The following is an 18313-nucleotide window of genomic DNA, read 5'->3' as shown; positions in this document are numbered from 1 at the left end:
TTGGAAAATAGGTTTTTCTGATGTATATGTGCTCCATCAACCCTTGTTTTTCTCTGCTTGTCAATTGTTTCCTTCTAGAAGCAAACAACAGATGTGTAACAAGCAGATTTCTGATGGGTATGGAGAATATTTCATAGGAATACAAAGACAAAACAAGAAAAGCTCACCCTAGAGCTTAAAATGAGATCAAAATTATGTGCTGTTAATACATTCTGGTAGCTGTGTCAATGTATAGGTGATTTTACTGTCCTGTTCTTGTAAGGCACCAAGGGATTTTGTTTCTCTGCTTCTGTTTCCATGGCAATTAGAATTAAATTAGTTTTAGGTTCACAGTGGGTAAATGAGAGAGACTAAGCTATGATGCAGTGTTTATGAGTCAGGAACATACTGAGTCTTTTTAAAAAATAGCTCAAAACTGCTGAAATTGTTGTGTTTTTTGGTCACTGATGGCTTGCTTGTATTTATCTTGGAGTGTATGGACCTTTGGTTCTGTGTAGGCAGTCTGATGGTACTTGTGCTCTTTGTGTTCATAGTGATGTACTACTTAAATAAGAGGGTGGTCCCTGGATTTTAGTGATAGCTGCGCGTTGAACAGTCAGTTTGCATGTAGGAATATAAACAGCTATATTAACTGTTTCAAAAATTCTTTAGCCTGTGACTGGTTTTTGCAGTGTTTTGAATGTGGTGGAATGGTATGACTTTCAACAGCACCTACTGTTTAGGATGACTTTTTTGAGAGACCATTCCAAAATCATGCCACTGTTCTGTATTTGTCCATACAGTTTTCACATGTGTACATATGCGTATAGAAATATATATAAACCTTTTTTCCTCCTTATCTTACTTGCTAATACATTCACACCACCCCCTCCCCAAGAGATTTTCATCCTTACTGTTTTTCCAGGAATTGAAATGGAAAGTAATATTACTGGTGGATTATTCCAGTCCCTTTTCAGCTAATTCCCATGCTGCACAGTTCTTTCCTATAGCTCTTTCCTATAGCTTGTGTTTAACTTACCAGCATTTTGCACTGATGGATTGCAGATGCTGCAGAGAGTACTAATACCAGAAGATTTCGTACTCTGGTAGTAACATGTCATGCTTTTGTAGTCTCTGAGTATGTGATAGTTGTGACATTTAATTTAATTTAATAATTGCATTTTGTAAATAATTACCTGTTACAGGGGCAACTATAGACTTCACAGAAACACCCCCCCTTGAAGATATTTCATCTGTTAATTTAGTCTCTCTGGGAGGCACACCTAGACTTGAGGACAGCTGAGGATATCAGTGCTTTTTAGTTGCTCAGGTACAATAGAACTTCACCATGTGTGGAACATGTGAGTAGGGAAAATGAAACCTTGCAGTAGTCTGTGCTCCTGCAGCCCAGAGAGGGGGAACCTTGGGCAGTGTCAGTGGCTTCAGAAAGCTCTTCAGAGCAGCAGTTGCTGTTGTGCTTTGCTGCCAGAAGGCACTGTGGTGCGGGTGCTGTGCGTGCTGGGATTTGCCTCCTTAGCTGAGTGAATCAGGCAACCCGTTCCCTGCCCTGCCCTCTGCACTCAGCAGCCTCGTGCATCTGCCTGCTTCTGCCTGGGCCACCGTGAGGGATGTTTGTCTGATATGTTGGTACAAACAGGCTGTTTGGGTTTTAGCTTATCTGGAGACATTCAAACACACATTTTTGCCATCATATGCATACTGTATATGCCTATCTGTAAACACATAAATTTAGTTCTTAGAAGAGGCCTGAGAAGGAATCTCTGCAATTAATGTGAAGAACTCGTATGCTTATTTTAATGCAACTGAATCCATTGACTGGAGAATTTGTCTCGTGTTTACAAGCTGAAAAAGTGAGGAACCCATACATTTGTAAAAGAGGACCAAGCGACTTGACATATGTTGCATCAACCTGAACAAGTAAGCAGGAATAAAAATAAATACTAAAACTTGGAGTTTCCTGTAACTCATGTGCTCTAGACTAGAAAAGCATTGCTAAAACCCAAGTTGTACTGAGGAAAAAAAAAAGATAATTCATTTTATTAAACAAATTAATACTTAGACATCAGTAATTTTACATGTCTGTAATTTTTTTTTACCTTGATAGTGTTTCACTACATTTTAGGTTGTTTTAAGTAATATTTATATAAATATACATTTTACGTATTTCAGAAAAAAGCTTAAAGGAAGCATACTAGAGAGTGTTTAGCACGCAGCAATCATTTTGGAGATGAAGACTTGGAAAACACATGGTATAAGATACATTGAAAGACTGCATCATCTGATCTGTCCCATATTCAAAGTCAAAGCCCTTTAGATTTCTAGAGACTCACTGGAGTGTGGAGGGTTGAAAATGCTGGAAGAGACACCATCAAGGGCAAATCCTTTGTTTGCAGTCCCTGTAATGGAAAGTAATTTTACCTTCTGGTTTGGTCCTGCCTCAATATGTGCCTGTTATAGTAAATGCATCTTTGTCATGCACGAGCACCACTTGCATTAACGATAATGGAGTTTTCATATGCATTTGAAAGATGTTCATACCGTCTGTTATTGCATGTCTAATGCTGCAGAAGCCAATGCTGATGTATTCTGTTTTTTCCTCTGTGAATCAACATTGTTATAGTCAGCAGGTACATACATCTTTAGGAATTCTGCTTAAGGAATCTGACAAACCTACATTTTTTGAACATGTTTTGAGTAGCTTTGATTTATTTTGATTATTATGTGCTGGGGAGTTTCACTACAATTCAGCAGATAGAATTTAGGTCCAAGATAGTAGATAAATATGCTGTCCAGGTTCTGAAATCAAACCATGTTTTCAAACTTAAGTGGGCAAGTTGTTAAAATAATCGAACTCCAATTTACTTTTTATTTAAGAAAGAAAAAACCTGTGCACAGCATATATGTGGTGTAGTGATTTTTGAAAAACATGAGAAGATGAATAGATTGCAATCTTGAGGAATGGGTTTTTAGGAAATGATAATGCTTTAATTACCGGTGTAAAACTAACTCACTTATCTTGTGCCTGTGTTTCTTGGTCCTCAAACCTGGGAGAACCAAATAAGTGTTTTGCATACTGCTTCAAATGGAGTAAGGATTAAATATTTGGAGCCATTATTGTAAGATCTTTGGGGCCTGTAAATTACATACTACTTTTCAAATAATTCCTACTTTTGTATATAAACCAAGTGTGTTTCTACTCACTTTATTCAATGTTGACATTGTATTGGTAAGAAGTACAAACTGAAGAGAAAACAAAATGCCAAGGTGGGTTTTTCTAGTTTGGGGGGTTTTGTGTTCTTAAAGTCCTGGTTGTCTTCAATTTCAAGGTAAATCTTCTTCAGTTTTCTATTTAGATAGTCATTTGGTGTATTCTAACCGAATGCTGGAGACTAATGGGGTTTGGAAAATTACATGACGGGATTGTTGAGGTGAACTCTTATAATGACAATATTAAAGACGCAGGTGGAACAGTGAGTTCTAAAGTCCGTCGTCAGTGCAAGTTCATCAGCTGGCCTGACTGTGCTTGACCTTTTGCATGGTGAGCCAGTACAGTGAGTACCACAAAGCTCTCCTTTTCCAAACAAAAACACATGTACCTCTTTCATCTTGCAAGGCCTCTGTAAAGGTCAAACACAGCTGTAGTTCAGCTGAACGAAAAGGATCAACTCCATTCTTGCATCTTGTGCAATGCCACAAATAAAGACAGGACGGGGAGAGGTTTAACTTGTGGAAGGGAGTTCTCACAGTAAATGAAAGTAAAGGTTTGCTACTCCAAAGGGTTTTCTTTAATAACCTCACAATTTTAACCACCCTATTTATTTAATTGAGAGCATGTTGCTGTCTAGCCTGCAGATAAACTAACTAACCCTGTCATTTTACCTTCCTGAGTACAGTTTCACATTACAGGACTATCAGTCCACAGACAAGTTATCATACAGTAATACTAAGCTAACATGGCTGTGTGAGTAAATTTAATTAACTGCAAAGATGGAATTCTCAGCTATTCCTTCACTTGGCCAGCATCCAGAAGTATGTAGCTTCTATGCTGTAGGAAACGCTATAGAATACAAAATATGCACATTTGCATGTAAGCATTATCTGCACAGTCTGATATCCACATCCTGATTTTGATTCACTTTTACTGTGCATTTGTGCCTTCTCATTTGTTGCATTTGTACTTAACTTAAAAACTAACACTGAGATTTTACTAAAAATCTTCATTTTAGGGTTTTTTTTAATGGTGTAGCTGCTAAAGAAAACACCAAAGGTGCCTTTTACAACGTATTGTCTTTCTGAATAATGTTTTCAACAGCTGCAGCAACTGTGGATATTGTCAGTTGTGAAATATGTTTGAAATAAGCCCACGGTATGAATGTCCACAAATTGGGCTTTGTGAAGACCTCAAATGAGTGCTCTGCAGTCCAACTGCATCAGTAGATGGATTGTTCCCAGTACAGTGTACATTGCTTCTGTAGTGGCTAGATATAGGGGCATTTTTATTTATTGTGCTCTATTGTTTTTATACCTAAAAGATTACTAGGAAACTAGGACACAGTGGCAACGGTGACTAGCTGAGTGTATAAGTTACTGTTACACAAGTTCTTGGCACAAGCCGAGATGAGAAAAAATGACACCACGGACCCAGGAAATAAATACATTATTCATTCTTTTCTCTGCATTTCTTTTGTGTTCTACTTTACTATTTCTGTTAATTAAATGTTCTCATGAAAAGCTTCCTCTCCACCTTTTTTCCCCCACTCCAGGGTCGATATCCGTGACCTCATCGCTCCAGTTTCTCTCACTGGTTTTAACTGAGAGAAATGTAAAACTTGCATATAATTTTAAAATACCTAAGATCAGCTTAGGTGTATAAAGGTCTGAATCCTGCTTGCTTTTGGTCTGCAGAGTAGAGAGTAATGTATCTGTATGTTAAATACAGGTTTTAAATGAATGTATGGGTCCTTTTTCAATCATGAGATCAAGTAAAGAAGTTGTTTGGGCAGGTGAAACAAAAGAAAAAGACCCTTTTGCTAATTTATCTGGATACCCTGGATGATTTTGTTATTTTCCTGTCATTACTCCCCTTTTTGTAGGCTAATTTTCAATGATGCTAAGAGACCACAAGAAAATTTCCCTTAAACATTTGTTCTTCTTCAGAGTTGATAAGATTTGGGACTGGGAGAGAAGAAATGTTTTAAGACATATTGTGATCTGATCAGAACTAGGTGGATCTGGCAGCTGTATAGAAATCTCTTTACAAACAGCTTAGTGGTAGTTCTGTGTATTTGTTACTGAGAATAAAAGGAAAGCATTACATTTTTAGCACTTGGTTTCCAGCATTCAGGAAATACACATCATGAATGTGTATTAAGCTTCATTTTATTGCTTACTGGTTCTGTAATGACACTGGTATAAAACCTCATGTCCCTTTAGTGACTCTGTTTTCCCTATTACAGGTGCTGTTGTCCGGATTGATCGGTGTTGTTTCTTGGAAGAGACCACTTTCACTTGTGGTGAGTGATTTTGTCTTTATGCAGAAACCTAATAGTCATTGGGGATGATTTTCCAGTGCTGTTATGTATCCTAATATTTATAAACCCTTAGTACAAAAATTTAGTGACTTTGAAGTTGTATTACATAAAATACCTAGGTGACAATGAGATTTTTCTTCTGTCTGACAAATGGACTATTGGTCTACCCTTAGCTTTGCATGTAACTTAATTTTGCAAAAATTGCACCGCAGAGTAATCTTTTTAACAAGTTATCTGGAGAGGAAAAAAACTTATTCCAAATTAGTAACTGTTCATCTTCCTCTGCAGACTGATTTTCAGATACATTATTTCTGTTGTGAGATCCATGTAGTGACTTAATAATGAAAAATTATCTATTCTTTATGTGTGCATGATAACAGAGTTTCAGATAGCCTATTAACATAAAGTAGTGTTAGATTCAAATCAATCTTATTTAAAAGGTGCGATGATTGTGTCAACAAGGATGTGTTAGCAGGTAAATATTGCCTTTGAAAAAGTGTGCATCTGTAACAGAGTAACAGAAAACATTTGTAACAGTTAATACTAAAGGTAACCCCCGGGGAAAAAAGAATATAATGGAAAGTATGAAATGCAAAGTCCTGTATTATTGACAATAAGCTTAATTAGAACTTGAAGTGTATCTTTCAGTATTATGAGCTAAATCAGTTAGAGCTTACATCATTAGACTAGACAATATTCATGCATCAGAAATGTTATTCAGGCCTATTGAGACTTGGCTTATTTGATTCCTGAACACTTACTCACACATTGTAAGTTCAGCTGGGCTCTCAGCTATCGATCCACTCAGTGAAATGTGAATAGGCAGTCATGTTAGCATCATTCAAGGAAATAAAGATAAAAGGGAAGAAACAGTAAATGGCAACATTAATGCTTGCAGAATAGCTCACCTTCCTAAAATATGCTCTAGGAAATTATTTCTTTCCAAGAGTAAGCTTAGTGCTCGTGTGTTAGATCCTGATTTTCTCCTGTATTTCTGTATTGACACTTGGTGGTGATGCAGTAATCGGCTGGAAGAACAGGAGACGGGGATGACGTTTTTCACTGCTGTGTGTGATTAAGCTGTGCAACAACTGGGCTAATAGTTTTGCAGTGGCTACATAATATCTTGTTTTTCTCGTTGAATTGTAAATACCTTTTAGCAGTTGGAACCCAGGAGTGCAGTTCTGATTAGCAATTAGTACTGTGTAACTTTGCAACCTCATATCAACATGCTTATGAGTTGTATTTCTTGTGACCTGTTTATACAACACATGCCAAATTCATATGGTCAATGATTACTTTTTACCCTATTTTATAGTATTATAAGCAACTATATAATTGATTACAGTACATGTGGGTTTTGTTGCAATGCATTACAAAATCTGTCATTTCCAAAAATGATTCCAGAAAGATAGATATCTTTATCATTTGAAGCTATGGATAGAGTTATATAAAATTAAACCATACACCATCTGTGATGTCCTGAAAACTGGTGAAACTGTTATATTTTAAGGTGCCAGTTTTCTGCATATCTCAGATTTTTACCTAAAACAGAGTTGATAACAAAACCTGTGTTTTGACTATTGCTGAGCAGTACCTGTGCAGTATCCACACTGCATCATTTGCTTTGGCTTTTTCCTTCCTCTTTCCTTTGCCTATTAAACTATCTCCACGCACAAGTTTTTTCACTTAGGCTTTTCTAATTCTCTTCCAGTCCTGCTGCAAGGGGCAGAGATGGAGCAAGTGTGTGTGTGGTGCTCAGCTGCTGGCCAGGGTCAGCCCCTCACGCTGCTGATTCGGATTGACTCATCACTATAATTGTACAGATTTTTTCCTCAGATGTCTTTTCTTTGCAAATATATTATTTTCTGCAGGCAAAAAGAGGAAGTTGAAGAAGCATTAAAAACAAACAGTAGTTCACCAACCATTAATTTCTGTCCGTATCATACCAGAAATGTGTTATGTAGTATTGGTGTAGAAATAAGTGGGTTATTGGATAGTTTAAAACCTTGGAAACAAAGTTAAAACTGAGAATAGTTGTGTATTTACAAGATATTAGTACAAATGTTTATGTACTAAAGACATTTTACTGTGATATTAATGTGCAGAAATTAATTAGAAAAAGGTCTGTATTGAAAAAAGAAATTACTAATAATTTTAACTAAATATATCCTTATACATGCTTGCCCCATAAGGTAAATGAATATGTAAAACTGGTCCAAATGTTTTTCCTCATTGATTATCTTCTATCACTAGATATCTTTGCTGAGTGTGGTAGAAATAACCAAGTTCCAGGAAACAGATGAAACATAAAATGAATAGAAATAAATTATGAGTAAGTTTCCTATTTTCTTCTCAGTGAGGTGGGGTATTGACACGTTCCTGGCCATGCTGCTGAACCTGAAGTCCTAGAGTACCTTAATTGATGAGTCATGGTATTTTTAAACTCTCGTAAGAGAATTTACGTCTACCTTTCAGATGAAATCCAATTGAAATTTTTGAATAAAAAAAATAAAGTGGTTGTCCTCCCTCCAAACCCCACTCTTCCCTCCAAGGAGAGATTTGGTTTTGGTTACTGGAATAAAAGGGTGATCTCTGTAGTGGAGAGACAATGTCAACATAATTGGGCCAAAACTGTAGGAGGAAAATGAGTGAAAAAATGCCCTCTGTGGGAGAAGGGCAGAGTCTAAAGGCACCCATCACCTCGTGTGTCATTGTTGACTTTGATACTTGTGTGATGTGGAGATGAGATGCAGAACATCCCTCTGCTTTAACAGATCCCTTCATCAGTCTTCAGTATCACTTCAGCATGAGTATTCTTTGAATCCGTTGATCAAAATGTTCATTAGGAACCCTGCTATTAGACAAACACTTGTCTTTGGGGCTGAGGCGTCAGTTTAAAGGTTAACAAAACAGTGTGTGAAAACAAAACACTGTGAAAACAACTGCATCTTACATAATAGAATTTTTCTAAGTTTCTGATAAACTAGGAGATGGCTGAATGCTGAGTATTGCTTGCTTTCAGAAAGAGACTTGGAAAGCTGTAATTGCTTCTATGTGGAAAGCAAATCCAGTGCTGGTTCACAAAGTAGCTCTTCTAGCATGGAGTTGTAAATTTTGCTCAGAGCTGATGTGAATCCAGGCTTTGAAACTGAGAGCAGAGTGGTTTTCTTTGACCTGTTTTCTGGGAGCATGGAAGGAAAATGCTCAAATTTAGAGGAGCTGAATGATAAATCAAGGGGCAGAGAATTGTGGAGAACTAGGAAAGGAGGAGGGAACTGAAATGTGAGTCTGACGACATGAGGGAGATAGAGATCAAAAGCTGTGCAGAAGAACAAGATCTGGATGAGTAGAGAAGAGTGAACCAAAACCATGCCAGTAAGAAGTCACACAATGGAATCTCTGATTTTTCAGTGTGATTTTTAAGAACAGTACTACAAGCACCATAAATAACTGACTTGCAGTATATTTGGATCCTAGGTTTGAATAATTTCTATGAAGAAAATGTAAGCTGTAAATAATCTTTTCCTATAGTTGGGACATAGTTAAGTTTTCTTTGCCTCTTCCCTTGCTCTTCTCCCTTCACTGAGGATTAGTTTTATAAAGCACTTTGGTAACCAAACTAGATCAACCGTGTCTGCACACTACTGCAGCATGACTGGAGTTGTACCAACAGTCTGTGAGGCAAGTCTGAAAATGAGATTAATGTATCTATTGATAACTGTACTCCAGGTTACATCAGTTTGAAAGCAGATTTAAAATAGATTTCTATCGAAGCTGCTTCTCTTTTATAGTTATTTCCAGAAGATTCTCAAACAGAGTAGTTAAACTTGAATGATCTTGGGGTTTTGGTAGTAAATTATCTTTCCTTATTTAAAAAATACCCACCCACTAAACCAGGCCAGTGAATGTGGGGCCTTTTCAATCATTGTCATTATTTCATTCCTGCTCCTTCCTTACTTGCTTCCAGGGATGTATGTTCCCTTCCCACCCAGCTTCTGGTAAGAGCCAGTGGTGTGTACGACGCCTCTTGAGAGAAGTACGAGAACTTGCCATTTACCTGGCTTCATTCCACACTTTATGGGAAGTGCATGGCAGAAGCTGTGGATCTCTTTTGTGTCTTCTAATGACAAATTTGGGATAGTAAGTGGTCAGATGCTTCAAGAAGGACAATTTTAATTTACTGGATAGTGTTCTTGGACCAGGAGGCTTTAGTGGAAAGAGCAGCTGAAGAGGAATAGGAGAGAATAGGAACAGAACTGCAACTGATGACAGGTCTGCTTTAGGCATCCTTAGATGCATCCTGATTTAGTCATTCCCAAAAAAGCTTGCAGATCTTTCTAATTTTTTTTGTTTCCTCAACTTCTGACAGCAGTTAAAGTGTCAGTAGAAGCAGGATAACCACAGCATTCGTCCTTCTCTTTTCATTAGAGTGTCTTCATGCTATAGCATAAATTTTCAGTTTCAAATACTTTAAGAAATAACCAACTGTATGAGAAATGAATAGGGGTTTCTTAGGAGAGAAATTCTTTGTTACACAAAATACCTTAATGAATAACATAAATATGTAAAAATATAAATATTTTATAGACATGTTATATTTAGTGACTAGTTTTGGCTGTACTTGTGCTGACGTTTGTGTTTTGTTTTTCTGTGAAGATTCAAAGGATCAGATTTTACTGAAGCACTTCTCAGAAAGTAGATTTCAAAGATACTTGTAAAAGATGGATATGATTTTAGATGTGCATATGCAGAAACGTGCCCTAGTCATGTTTGCACAGTTATTCAGAAAATAGAAGTTATCTGATCAGCCACACTTGCCCAGTCTAATTTGAACTTTGATGTTTGTGATCAGTCTGTGGAAATTAATAGCATAGAGTATTTTATTTACTATGCATTAACACAGTGTATTTCTCCAAAACTGATAGTGCAATTAAAAACTTAATTTTATTCTTAGGTTAAAGTGCTACAACCTCTGGATGCTCTTTCAGGCTTTTTCTGATGACTTTCTGAGGCCTTTCCTGGTGCTATGCATGGATCATAAATGGAGTTTCTCCTAGACAGGGAGTTACTTTGGGTGACTAAAAAGAAGTCTGTTAAATATGATGAACTTTCCTATCCGAATCCTCTTGATAGAAGTTTGTGCTTTAAATCTGAGAGATTTGACAGTTTTGTTTTGTTTTCTTTCTAGATTGGACCTTTTCTGAATTTTTGTTAGTTTGGAGCACATTTATTGACTAATCTCTTGTTATTTAAGCTGTTGGTCTTCAATTTCTTGTCTTCCTCTGTATTACCAAGTGTATGTGTTGAGCTTTAGTGCAGCTTACCACCTAAGGAGTCTTTCTGCTGTGCCTTTTACAACCAGACTTGTCTATCTCGCGTTGGCCTCTTTAGCCACCAGCACGCTCGGAGCAAACGTGGGCAGAGTCCTTCCCAAATGTTCGTTCGCGAAGCCTGGCCACGATGATGGTTGCAAAACAGAAGAGCTTTTACGTGTCTGTACGTGTGTGTGGGAAGTGGGTAAGTCAGAAATTGGCTGCAATTTTCACCTGTGTCCCTGCTCTGAGAGATGCTTTCCCAGTGTATGAACTGCTGGTTTAGGCCATGAAATCATGTCTCTTGGTGGATTGAGCAGGGAATCTGAAAAGTGTGGTCTTGAAAGGTTGCAATTAGAGTGTGTGCAAACTCCGATTACGTTCATGTTCCATAGTTTTTATTTGCAGGTGGATGAACGTAAGCATAAACATTTAGCTTTTTAGAAGTGCGCTGTCTTGCCTATTGCTGGTTTGGGGTTTTTAATTAGACTGCTAGTTCCCTTCTTTCTTCTTTAGTATAATGAAGCAACTGGCAAAAAAACCCTACCCCTAGTGCCGTTTTATTAGAATATACCTGACAGAAGAGGAAGAAGGGGAAAATGGAGAATGATCCAGTAAAGTTGTGAACTGGGAGAGAAAGAAATAACACTTGAGATAAAAACAGAGGAAGTGAACCAGGGAAATCTTTGTAATGGTGGAGAAAACATGTCACAGAGTGAAACGTCTTTAGAATGAACATTCTGGGACCCCTTTTACAGCTTTTTCCTGCCTAGTTCTCTCGGCATCTCTCTGATACCCTTTTGACAAAGGCTACTTGTTCCTGGGCCCGGCTGCCACCAGCTGTCACTCGTGAGAATCTGGACTCCTCTGTTGAGCATCCATCTGCTCGTTAGTTATCCCCAGTCGCAAAGTCTAAAAAGAATCACAAGCAGCTTTTCCTGAAGAGCAGACAGAGCCTGCTGGGGCACAACACTTACCCCTTCCTGAACAGGCCCATTACCTTACAGTCTTCATTACCTTAAACGGCACCTTCTCCCCACATGCTCCCGTGGCATCGCGTTGCCGTGGCAGCCGTTCCTCTGGCCCTGCTGTGCCAGAGGAGACTGTCCCAGTTCCAGTGGCAGGGCTCTGCTCCTAAGGGAGGGTGTCAGTGAGTGCTGCACTTGCCTCTCTTCAGTCTATCTAATGCCCTTGTTCTCACATGCTTTCTAAATATATCTGCTAATCGTTCTTTCATCTCATTTGCTCCTTCTCTTAGAAATGCAAGCTGCATCCCATCTGGTCCTGGAGCTTTTGGCAGCCTTTGCACAGTGTAATTTCTTCAACTCCTTCCTGGTGTGAGTCTAGTTTCCTTCAGCATTTCTTCTTCCTTCAGGGTAAAATCATCTGATACCTGGTATCACTGGAGCCTGGATAGTTTGGCAACATGGAAACTGTTTGTCAAACTTTGTATTTTGGTTTCAAGGGGTCAGGAAACAGTAGCTGCAAAAATTTATTTTAGACAAGATAAACTGCATTTGAAATGTTTTTATTTAAAAGTAGAATAAATACTTGCATGAACTAATTAAAGCATTTTGGGGGGTGATGGAGTTGGGGATGAATACTTCATTCTTTGTGTAATCAGAACGCATGTGACTTCGGTATTGGTTTTGTGACAGATGGAAAGAAATGCACTGTTATCCAAGGAGAATCTAATTATCCTGTGCTTGTTGAAGAAAAATACTTTCAGTGGGATATGTTTGTCAGGTGAATTGCAGTTTAGATCCTGAGCTAGAGATATCTGCGATTGAGCGTTTGGGTTTCCTTGCTACAGACGCTGTAAAATCAACAACATTATGTATTCAGTTCTACTTCAGATATATGAGTCTTAGAAATCTTAAAGTTCACGTACTGATGATCTCCATCAAATTATTCTTGTGTCTTCCTAAGAGATGTGTGTGCGCTTTTTCTTTAAACAGTCAAAGTTACAATGAGGTTACATTAGAATCAAACTGGGAAAAAACCCTGTCCACATTGCAGCCTTGCCTCAGAAACTGTCTGACTCTGAGAATGCTCATGTCCTCTTCTGGAGCTGAACAGTTGTGGCTTGCTGACCTCGCTTACCTGACAGGAGCCTTCTTCCTTAATGAGGAAAGGGGAAGTGTTCTGGTGTGCTGGGTTTCAGAGAGACGACACAGTTGTTCATTAATGAGAATAATTGCACATGAGTAGTTAATTGCTATTAATATTTTGGGACAGACAGATGCAAAGCATTGATGTATGTGACCTTTCCTACTTGCTTCTCTCTAAGGATGTTTCTGACAGGAAGGGCTGCTTGGGAGCTGTGTGATGCCTGTCCTTGTCAGTTGGACAACGCGAGCTTTTATTTCCTCAGGGAATTTTGCTACAGATACTGTGGAAGGTTAATTTATATGGAGTAGCATTTCACCAACACTTGCATGGAGGTGAATCCCTCCAGCAATGTGACACTTGCAAAAAGTAATGTATTGCTTAGATGGATGAACCTATCATGCAGTTGCTATGGAAGTATAAATTAAGTCTTACGGAGATTTGTTTTAAAGTTACTAGACTACTCACACTTTTAAAAAAATATAATAATATAAAATATTTACTGGTTTAGCTGGCTGTTTTGTTTAAATAAGGATTGTTTTGTTATATACAAAGCTAATTTAGAAAAATGTTGTCTTTCCTAATGTCCTAAATTTCTAATGTCCTAAATGTCATCTTCCTTTTCCTCTTCTACTGTTGTCATGGAACAGTTTTGAGAAATAATGTTTTATTAGGCAACTTTAAAAAAGTTTCAGTTTTTACTTCCATGGAGAAAATGTGTGAAAGAAAATTAAAGTTGTATGGCTGAGGTAGTTACAAGTTTAAAATCTGACTTATGTGGTAAAAATTCTATTCAGTAAGCATTTATATTTGAAGTGTTTATGATCACACTGGATATCAACTCCAGTTTTTTCACCTGACTGTAGAGCTGGAGCAGTCATTTTTGAAGCATTTCAAATGGACAGAGTTTTGAGTAGCATTAAAATAGGTTAGTACTGTTTGATTTCTTTCTCTTTCAAAATAAGACTTTTAACTTACATTTTATGTGCATGGATTTTTTTATTTAGGGAAGCACTGGTGCATAAATGGAAATGTAGTGATAAAAATTAGACAGCATGAACTACTATATAAAAACAATCTTTTTGTCAAAATTACATCTTTTGACTGCCTGCACATATAGTAAAGATTTTCTGATTAGTTTTGTTGCAGTATTAATTACAGGTCATTGGAGGATTCTTTTGAGTGCTTACTTTCATGTGCCAAACTTTGAATGAGGTTCTGTAGTGCACTGTCTGGTTATTCCCCGTTGTGCTTTTAATAGAATATTTGACAAAACTTCAGCTTGTTCTCTGCTATGAAAATAATTACCAGCGAACTTTGTTTTGTTAAAATTACTGTTGGAAGTGTGTTACATTACTTGAATACTTCAAGAGATAGCTTGAATCTTATCTGAAAAAAAGTATAGTTCCTCTTTTGCACAGTAGTAGTCCGTAGGCCACTGAGATTAAGTTCAGTACAAAATGAACTTCTTAAGTGAGTGAAGCTGAAAAGTTGTGTCATGTTGTCTATTTTAAATTTTAAATAAATTTAATAGCATAATACAAGGTATTGAAATACAATATATATACAATATGTATTGTGTAATTAGATAATTTATATTCTATACCATAATTTTTTGTTGTATATTTCTGTATATGTATGGATTTGTGTATTTATTGGAAGTCCTGAAAGTTTGGTTACTTCGTAGTGAGGGATAATATACATTGGAATCTTGAGGGAGCATTTAAGGGAGCCAGTTCCTGCATGTAAACATCGCAGAGGCAAGGGGGTGTATAGGTCATTTGTGAAGTAGATTGTCACAATCAAACCCCAGTGGGCCAAGGATTCTAGCAGGCACACAAAATCTACTCATTTCAAGAATCTTTGGTGCAAAGGTCTTGAAAGCAAATGGCAAGATTTTCAGTATGAATTGGCATGAAGCAGTGGTAATGCCTTTGCCAGATCTGTGTTTGTCCTCATTCTCACATGGCAAATTGATGTTAAAGCAAAGCAGAGAATATAAGGCTCCTTTTGGAAAGGATCCTGCTGCCATGTGGCTGTAAAGTCCTTTTACTTTCTGCTTTCTCAGAATTTCCTCAGCTGTTGCTGTGCTCAGCAGCATAGCAAAGAATGAAAAATAGAAGCAAATATACTTGAAACCTGCAAGTTTAACTTGTGTTGCTGATCACTGGGTTGGGGGAAAAGGGAATGGACGAGACAAGAATGGATTATTGTTAGGGCATGAAGGGGTTTGAAACAGGCTGAAGAGGCTTTTAGGTAGCAAAATGAATTACTGCAGATCTAGATCTAGAAGTGTTTGCTACCCTGCTAGGAATAATAGGGAGATGATATAACCTGCAGAGCAACTAATAAAATAGTTGGTTTGGACTGAGTTTTTAATTTTCAAATAGGATTGAAAGTTATCTGGTGCTTCATTCTCCAATTACAGCTCAAGTATTCCATGAGCTGTAAGATTGTCTGTAGTAGCTTTTGTTTAGGCTTTCAGGGGAAAAGGATAGTCACCAAGCTTCCTAGAAATTACTACTTGTTTCTTTGAATGTACTTCAGAAAGGTGTAGATGCTAAAAGAGTTAATTAGAATCAAAATAACAGAAAATTAATAGATGCTGAAATGTCTACTTTTGACAAATTTCTACTCAGTGTTTCTGAGCTGAGACCACAGGTCTTTATTACTAAATAAGGCCCCCTCTTACACTTTCCTAAAAAATACTAAAGTAAATAGTGTAATTGCTCCTGCTTTAATACAGCATTACAGGAATAATAAACAAGTGTAGAATGCGACAATGCTGAACTCACTGTTGTCTTACAGTCTTTTAATCTGAGCACACTTGAGGAAATAATCTGTATGGCCATTGTTAGTACAGGGAATTTCTTGGAGGTTTTGAATGGAATACTCTTGTTATGAGATAATAGAGAGTTATTTTGATACAGACAGATCTTTGCCTTTATCTCACTCTGTACTCCTGAATGTAGAGACAAGGTTGTGGTTTGGATTCCAGGTTCCTGAAAAGCCTGGGCAGCAACTACCAAATCCCCAACTTTGTTGTTGTTACTGCACAGTGATACAGGAGGAATCAAAACTACTACTGCTGGTCTTTAAATAGATGTTATTCTCTGTGATGCAAATCCTGCTGCAAACACACCTGTCTGTTGTGCACTGTGCTGTTCTCAACAACTTTCACACAATTACTTTGAAGATACAACTTTGCTGACTCTTGGTGGAAGCTGATTGCTACTGTGACAATAAACAGAGTCAGAGAGAGGCATCATTTTTCTTTGTAAATTAAAACCAATATAATTGTTTATAATCTTAAATAGAATAATATTCGAAGATACAGTTGAATTTTTCCACAGAAGTTTTTTAATGAAAATATAGAAATGAAGATACAACCAAGCCACTAATAACAATTAAATTCCAAGATCTGTTTGAATGAAAACGAGTTAATAGGACCATAGTGTGGTCAATAAAATCATGTACACCAAGGTTAAGTTCAGAAGTTCTCATCTGAGCTACTTAGCTTTGAAATTAGAAATAGTTGCATGGATTTTAATGTTTACACCAAGGTTTCAGCTTTCTCTTAAAAAGTTAGATATCCTCATTAGAGCTAGTCAAAAGAAATTTTATCTGGAGAAAATGTAATTTAATTTAATAATTTCTGAGTTCATATAATTTAGGATAAAACCAAATATAATTTATGGTTCTTAACATAAAAGCCTTAAAATCTTTAACCTGATGCTGTGCCACACAACAAGGAATATTTCTGCCTATTTAATATAGAACACTGCTTTGGACCTAGAGAAAATATTTTCGTTCAAACCTTTATTTTAGTTTAGGCAAAGGACGTGGAATACTGAGTTAAGCAGATCTGAAATGCCAACACTTTTTCATTCACTCTGTTCTTGGCAAGTATTGAGAAATAATTTTAAAAGTGTTGTAATTTAATCATGAAAAAGAAATCTATTACGAGGCATATAACAGGAAGATAAATTTTGTTGTTTCTTCTACACTTGCAAACCACTAGTCAACAGTGTTGGTTTGAGTGCCATTTCTGTTTAATAAATTTTAAAATGGGCTTATTTAAAATTGTATGTGCATTATGTATTTAATTCTATAATCTGTTAAATGACTTTTATCTGCCAATATTTTTTTGTTGTACACTTTATAGTTGAATGAATTACAAGCACAGAACGCATCAATAAAATCACGTACTATGATCAGGAGCATAAACCAGCCTTTATAAGGAGCTTAAAAACTTACCTTGGAGTTGTGGCATATAGTCCAAAATATTTATTTCAATATTTTTAAAATTGCTATCTGGTGGTGTCTCTGTGATGCGCACTCCATCATGCTAATAGATGCAATATTCCAGTAGTTAAATAAGTTTACTAAAAATCCACATTTTAGTATAAATTTGGCTAGTTTTGGCTTCCCACTGTTACTAGCTGGGTATGCTTCTTTTTACTTACCTGAAGAACTGAATTTTGGTTTTTGTTCATGGTAGTACCTTGTGTGGGCCAGGAATTTGAGGCAGAGCTGTGTAGGCATTTTATTATAGTGGACTAGGTAGAGAAGATCAATATGCTTTTAATGCCCTTTTTTCTTGGATTAAAAAATATAACAGTTATCTCCTATAATGCAACTAGAGAAGAGGGGATAGACATTTTTAAGGGGTTTTTACATTTTTAACTACATGAAGGCAAAATTTCAGTGTTTATTGCAAACTCTTTTTTCCTGGATAAATGACTGGGGAATAGGAAAAAAAAAATCATGTTAAATATATTGAAAAATAAAAATATCAATTAGATAATTAAGATAAAAATAATAGTAATAATTAAAATTATTATAATAATAGAAATAAAATTACTACAGCTTGATTTAGTTAGAAGTAATCTTGTTTTGAAGGGTCTGTTTGGAGTATATATATAGCCTGTTATCTGTCACTCAGTGTAACAGATCTCAAAGCTTCGTACTTATTATTAGGGATCTGATTATTTAGGGGGACAGACAGAAAATGTTAGTTTGAAAGCAGGTAAGGAATTGTCTCATTCTGAGGAGACTGGACTGTTTGCTAAAGAGGATGAGTTATAAAATAGACCAAACTCCTCTCTCTCAGCAATTGTAAATTCAAAATTAAGGGGCTTTGATCGAGGAAGTGTGGAAAAAACAGAAGAAATAACAACCCTTTATTAAAAGATATATGTATGTTGGCAAAAACAGTAACAGAACACAAAAAAACCCCAACTAGACAGCAGTCCTAGAAAAAAAAAAGTCTGAATGAATTCTGCTCTGTCCTTTAGCGCAGTGCTAATTGTGGCCTGCAGGGGGCGCTGTTGGGGCGCTGAAGGTGCAGAGCCTGCA

At 36.8% G+C, this 18313-nt stretch overlaps 1 protein-coding gene across 4 annotated transcripts in view; it reads left to right on the top strand.

The window, feature by feature from the left end:
- Positions 1 to 18313, top strand: part of FAM189A1 (family with sequence similarity 189 member A1) — a 113340-nt gene that overhangs the window by 40077 nt on the left and 54950 nt on the right. For 3 of the 4 annotated variants that reach the window (XM_027657571.1, XM_027657573.1, XM_027657572.1), the window contains exon 2: positions 5457 to 5513. In XM_027657571.1, coding sequence (XP_027513372.1) covers positions 5457 to 5513 — 57 coding nt within the window. Of the gene's footprint in view, positions 1 to 5456; positions 5514 to 12108; positions 12184 to 18313 lie in introns of those variants that run through there. The other variant, XM_027657574.1, reaches the window with a different exon arrangement.

Source organism: Corapipo altera, unplaced genomic scaffold, assembly GCF_003945725.1.
Source record: "Corapipo altera isolate COAL_440 unplaced genomic scaffold, ASM394572v1 308, whole genome shotgun sequence".
NCBI classification, from domain to species: Eukaryota; Metazoa; Chordata; class Aves; order Passeriformes; family Pipridae; genus Corapipo; species Corapipo altera.
Note: the sequence above shows the minus strand (reverse complement) of the source record. Positions and strands in the feature narration are given on the sequence as shown.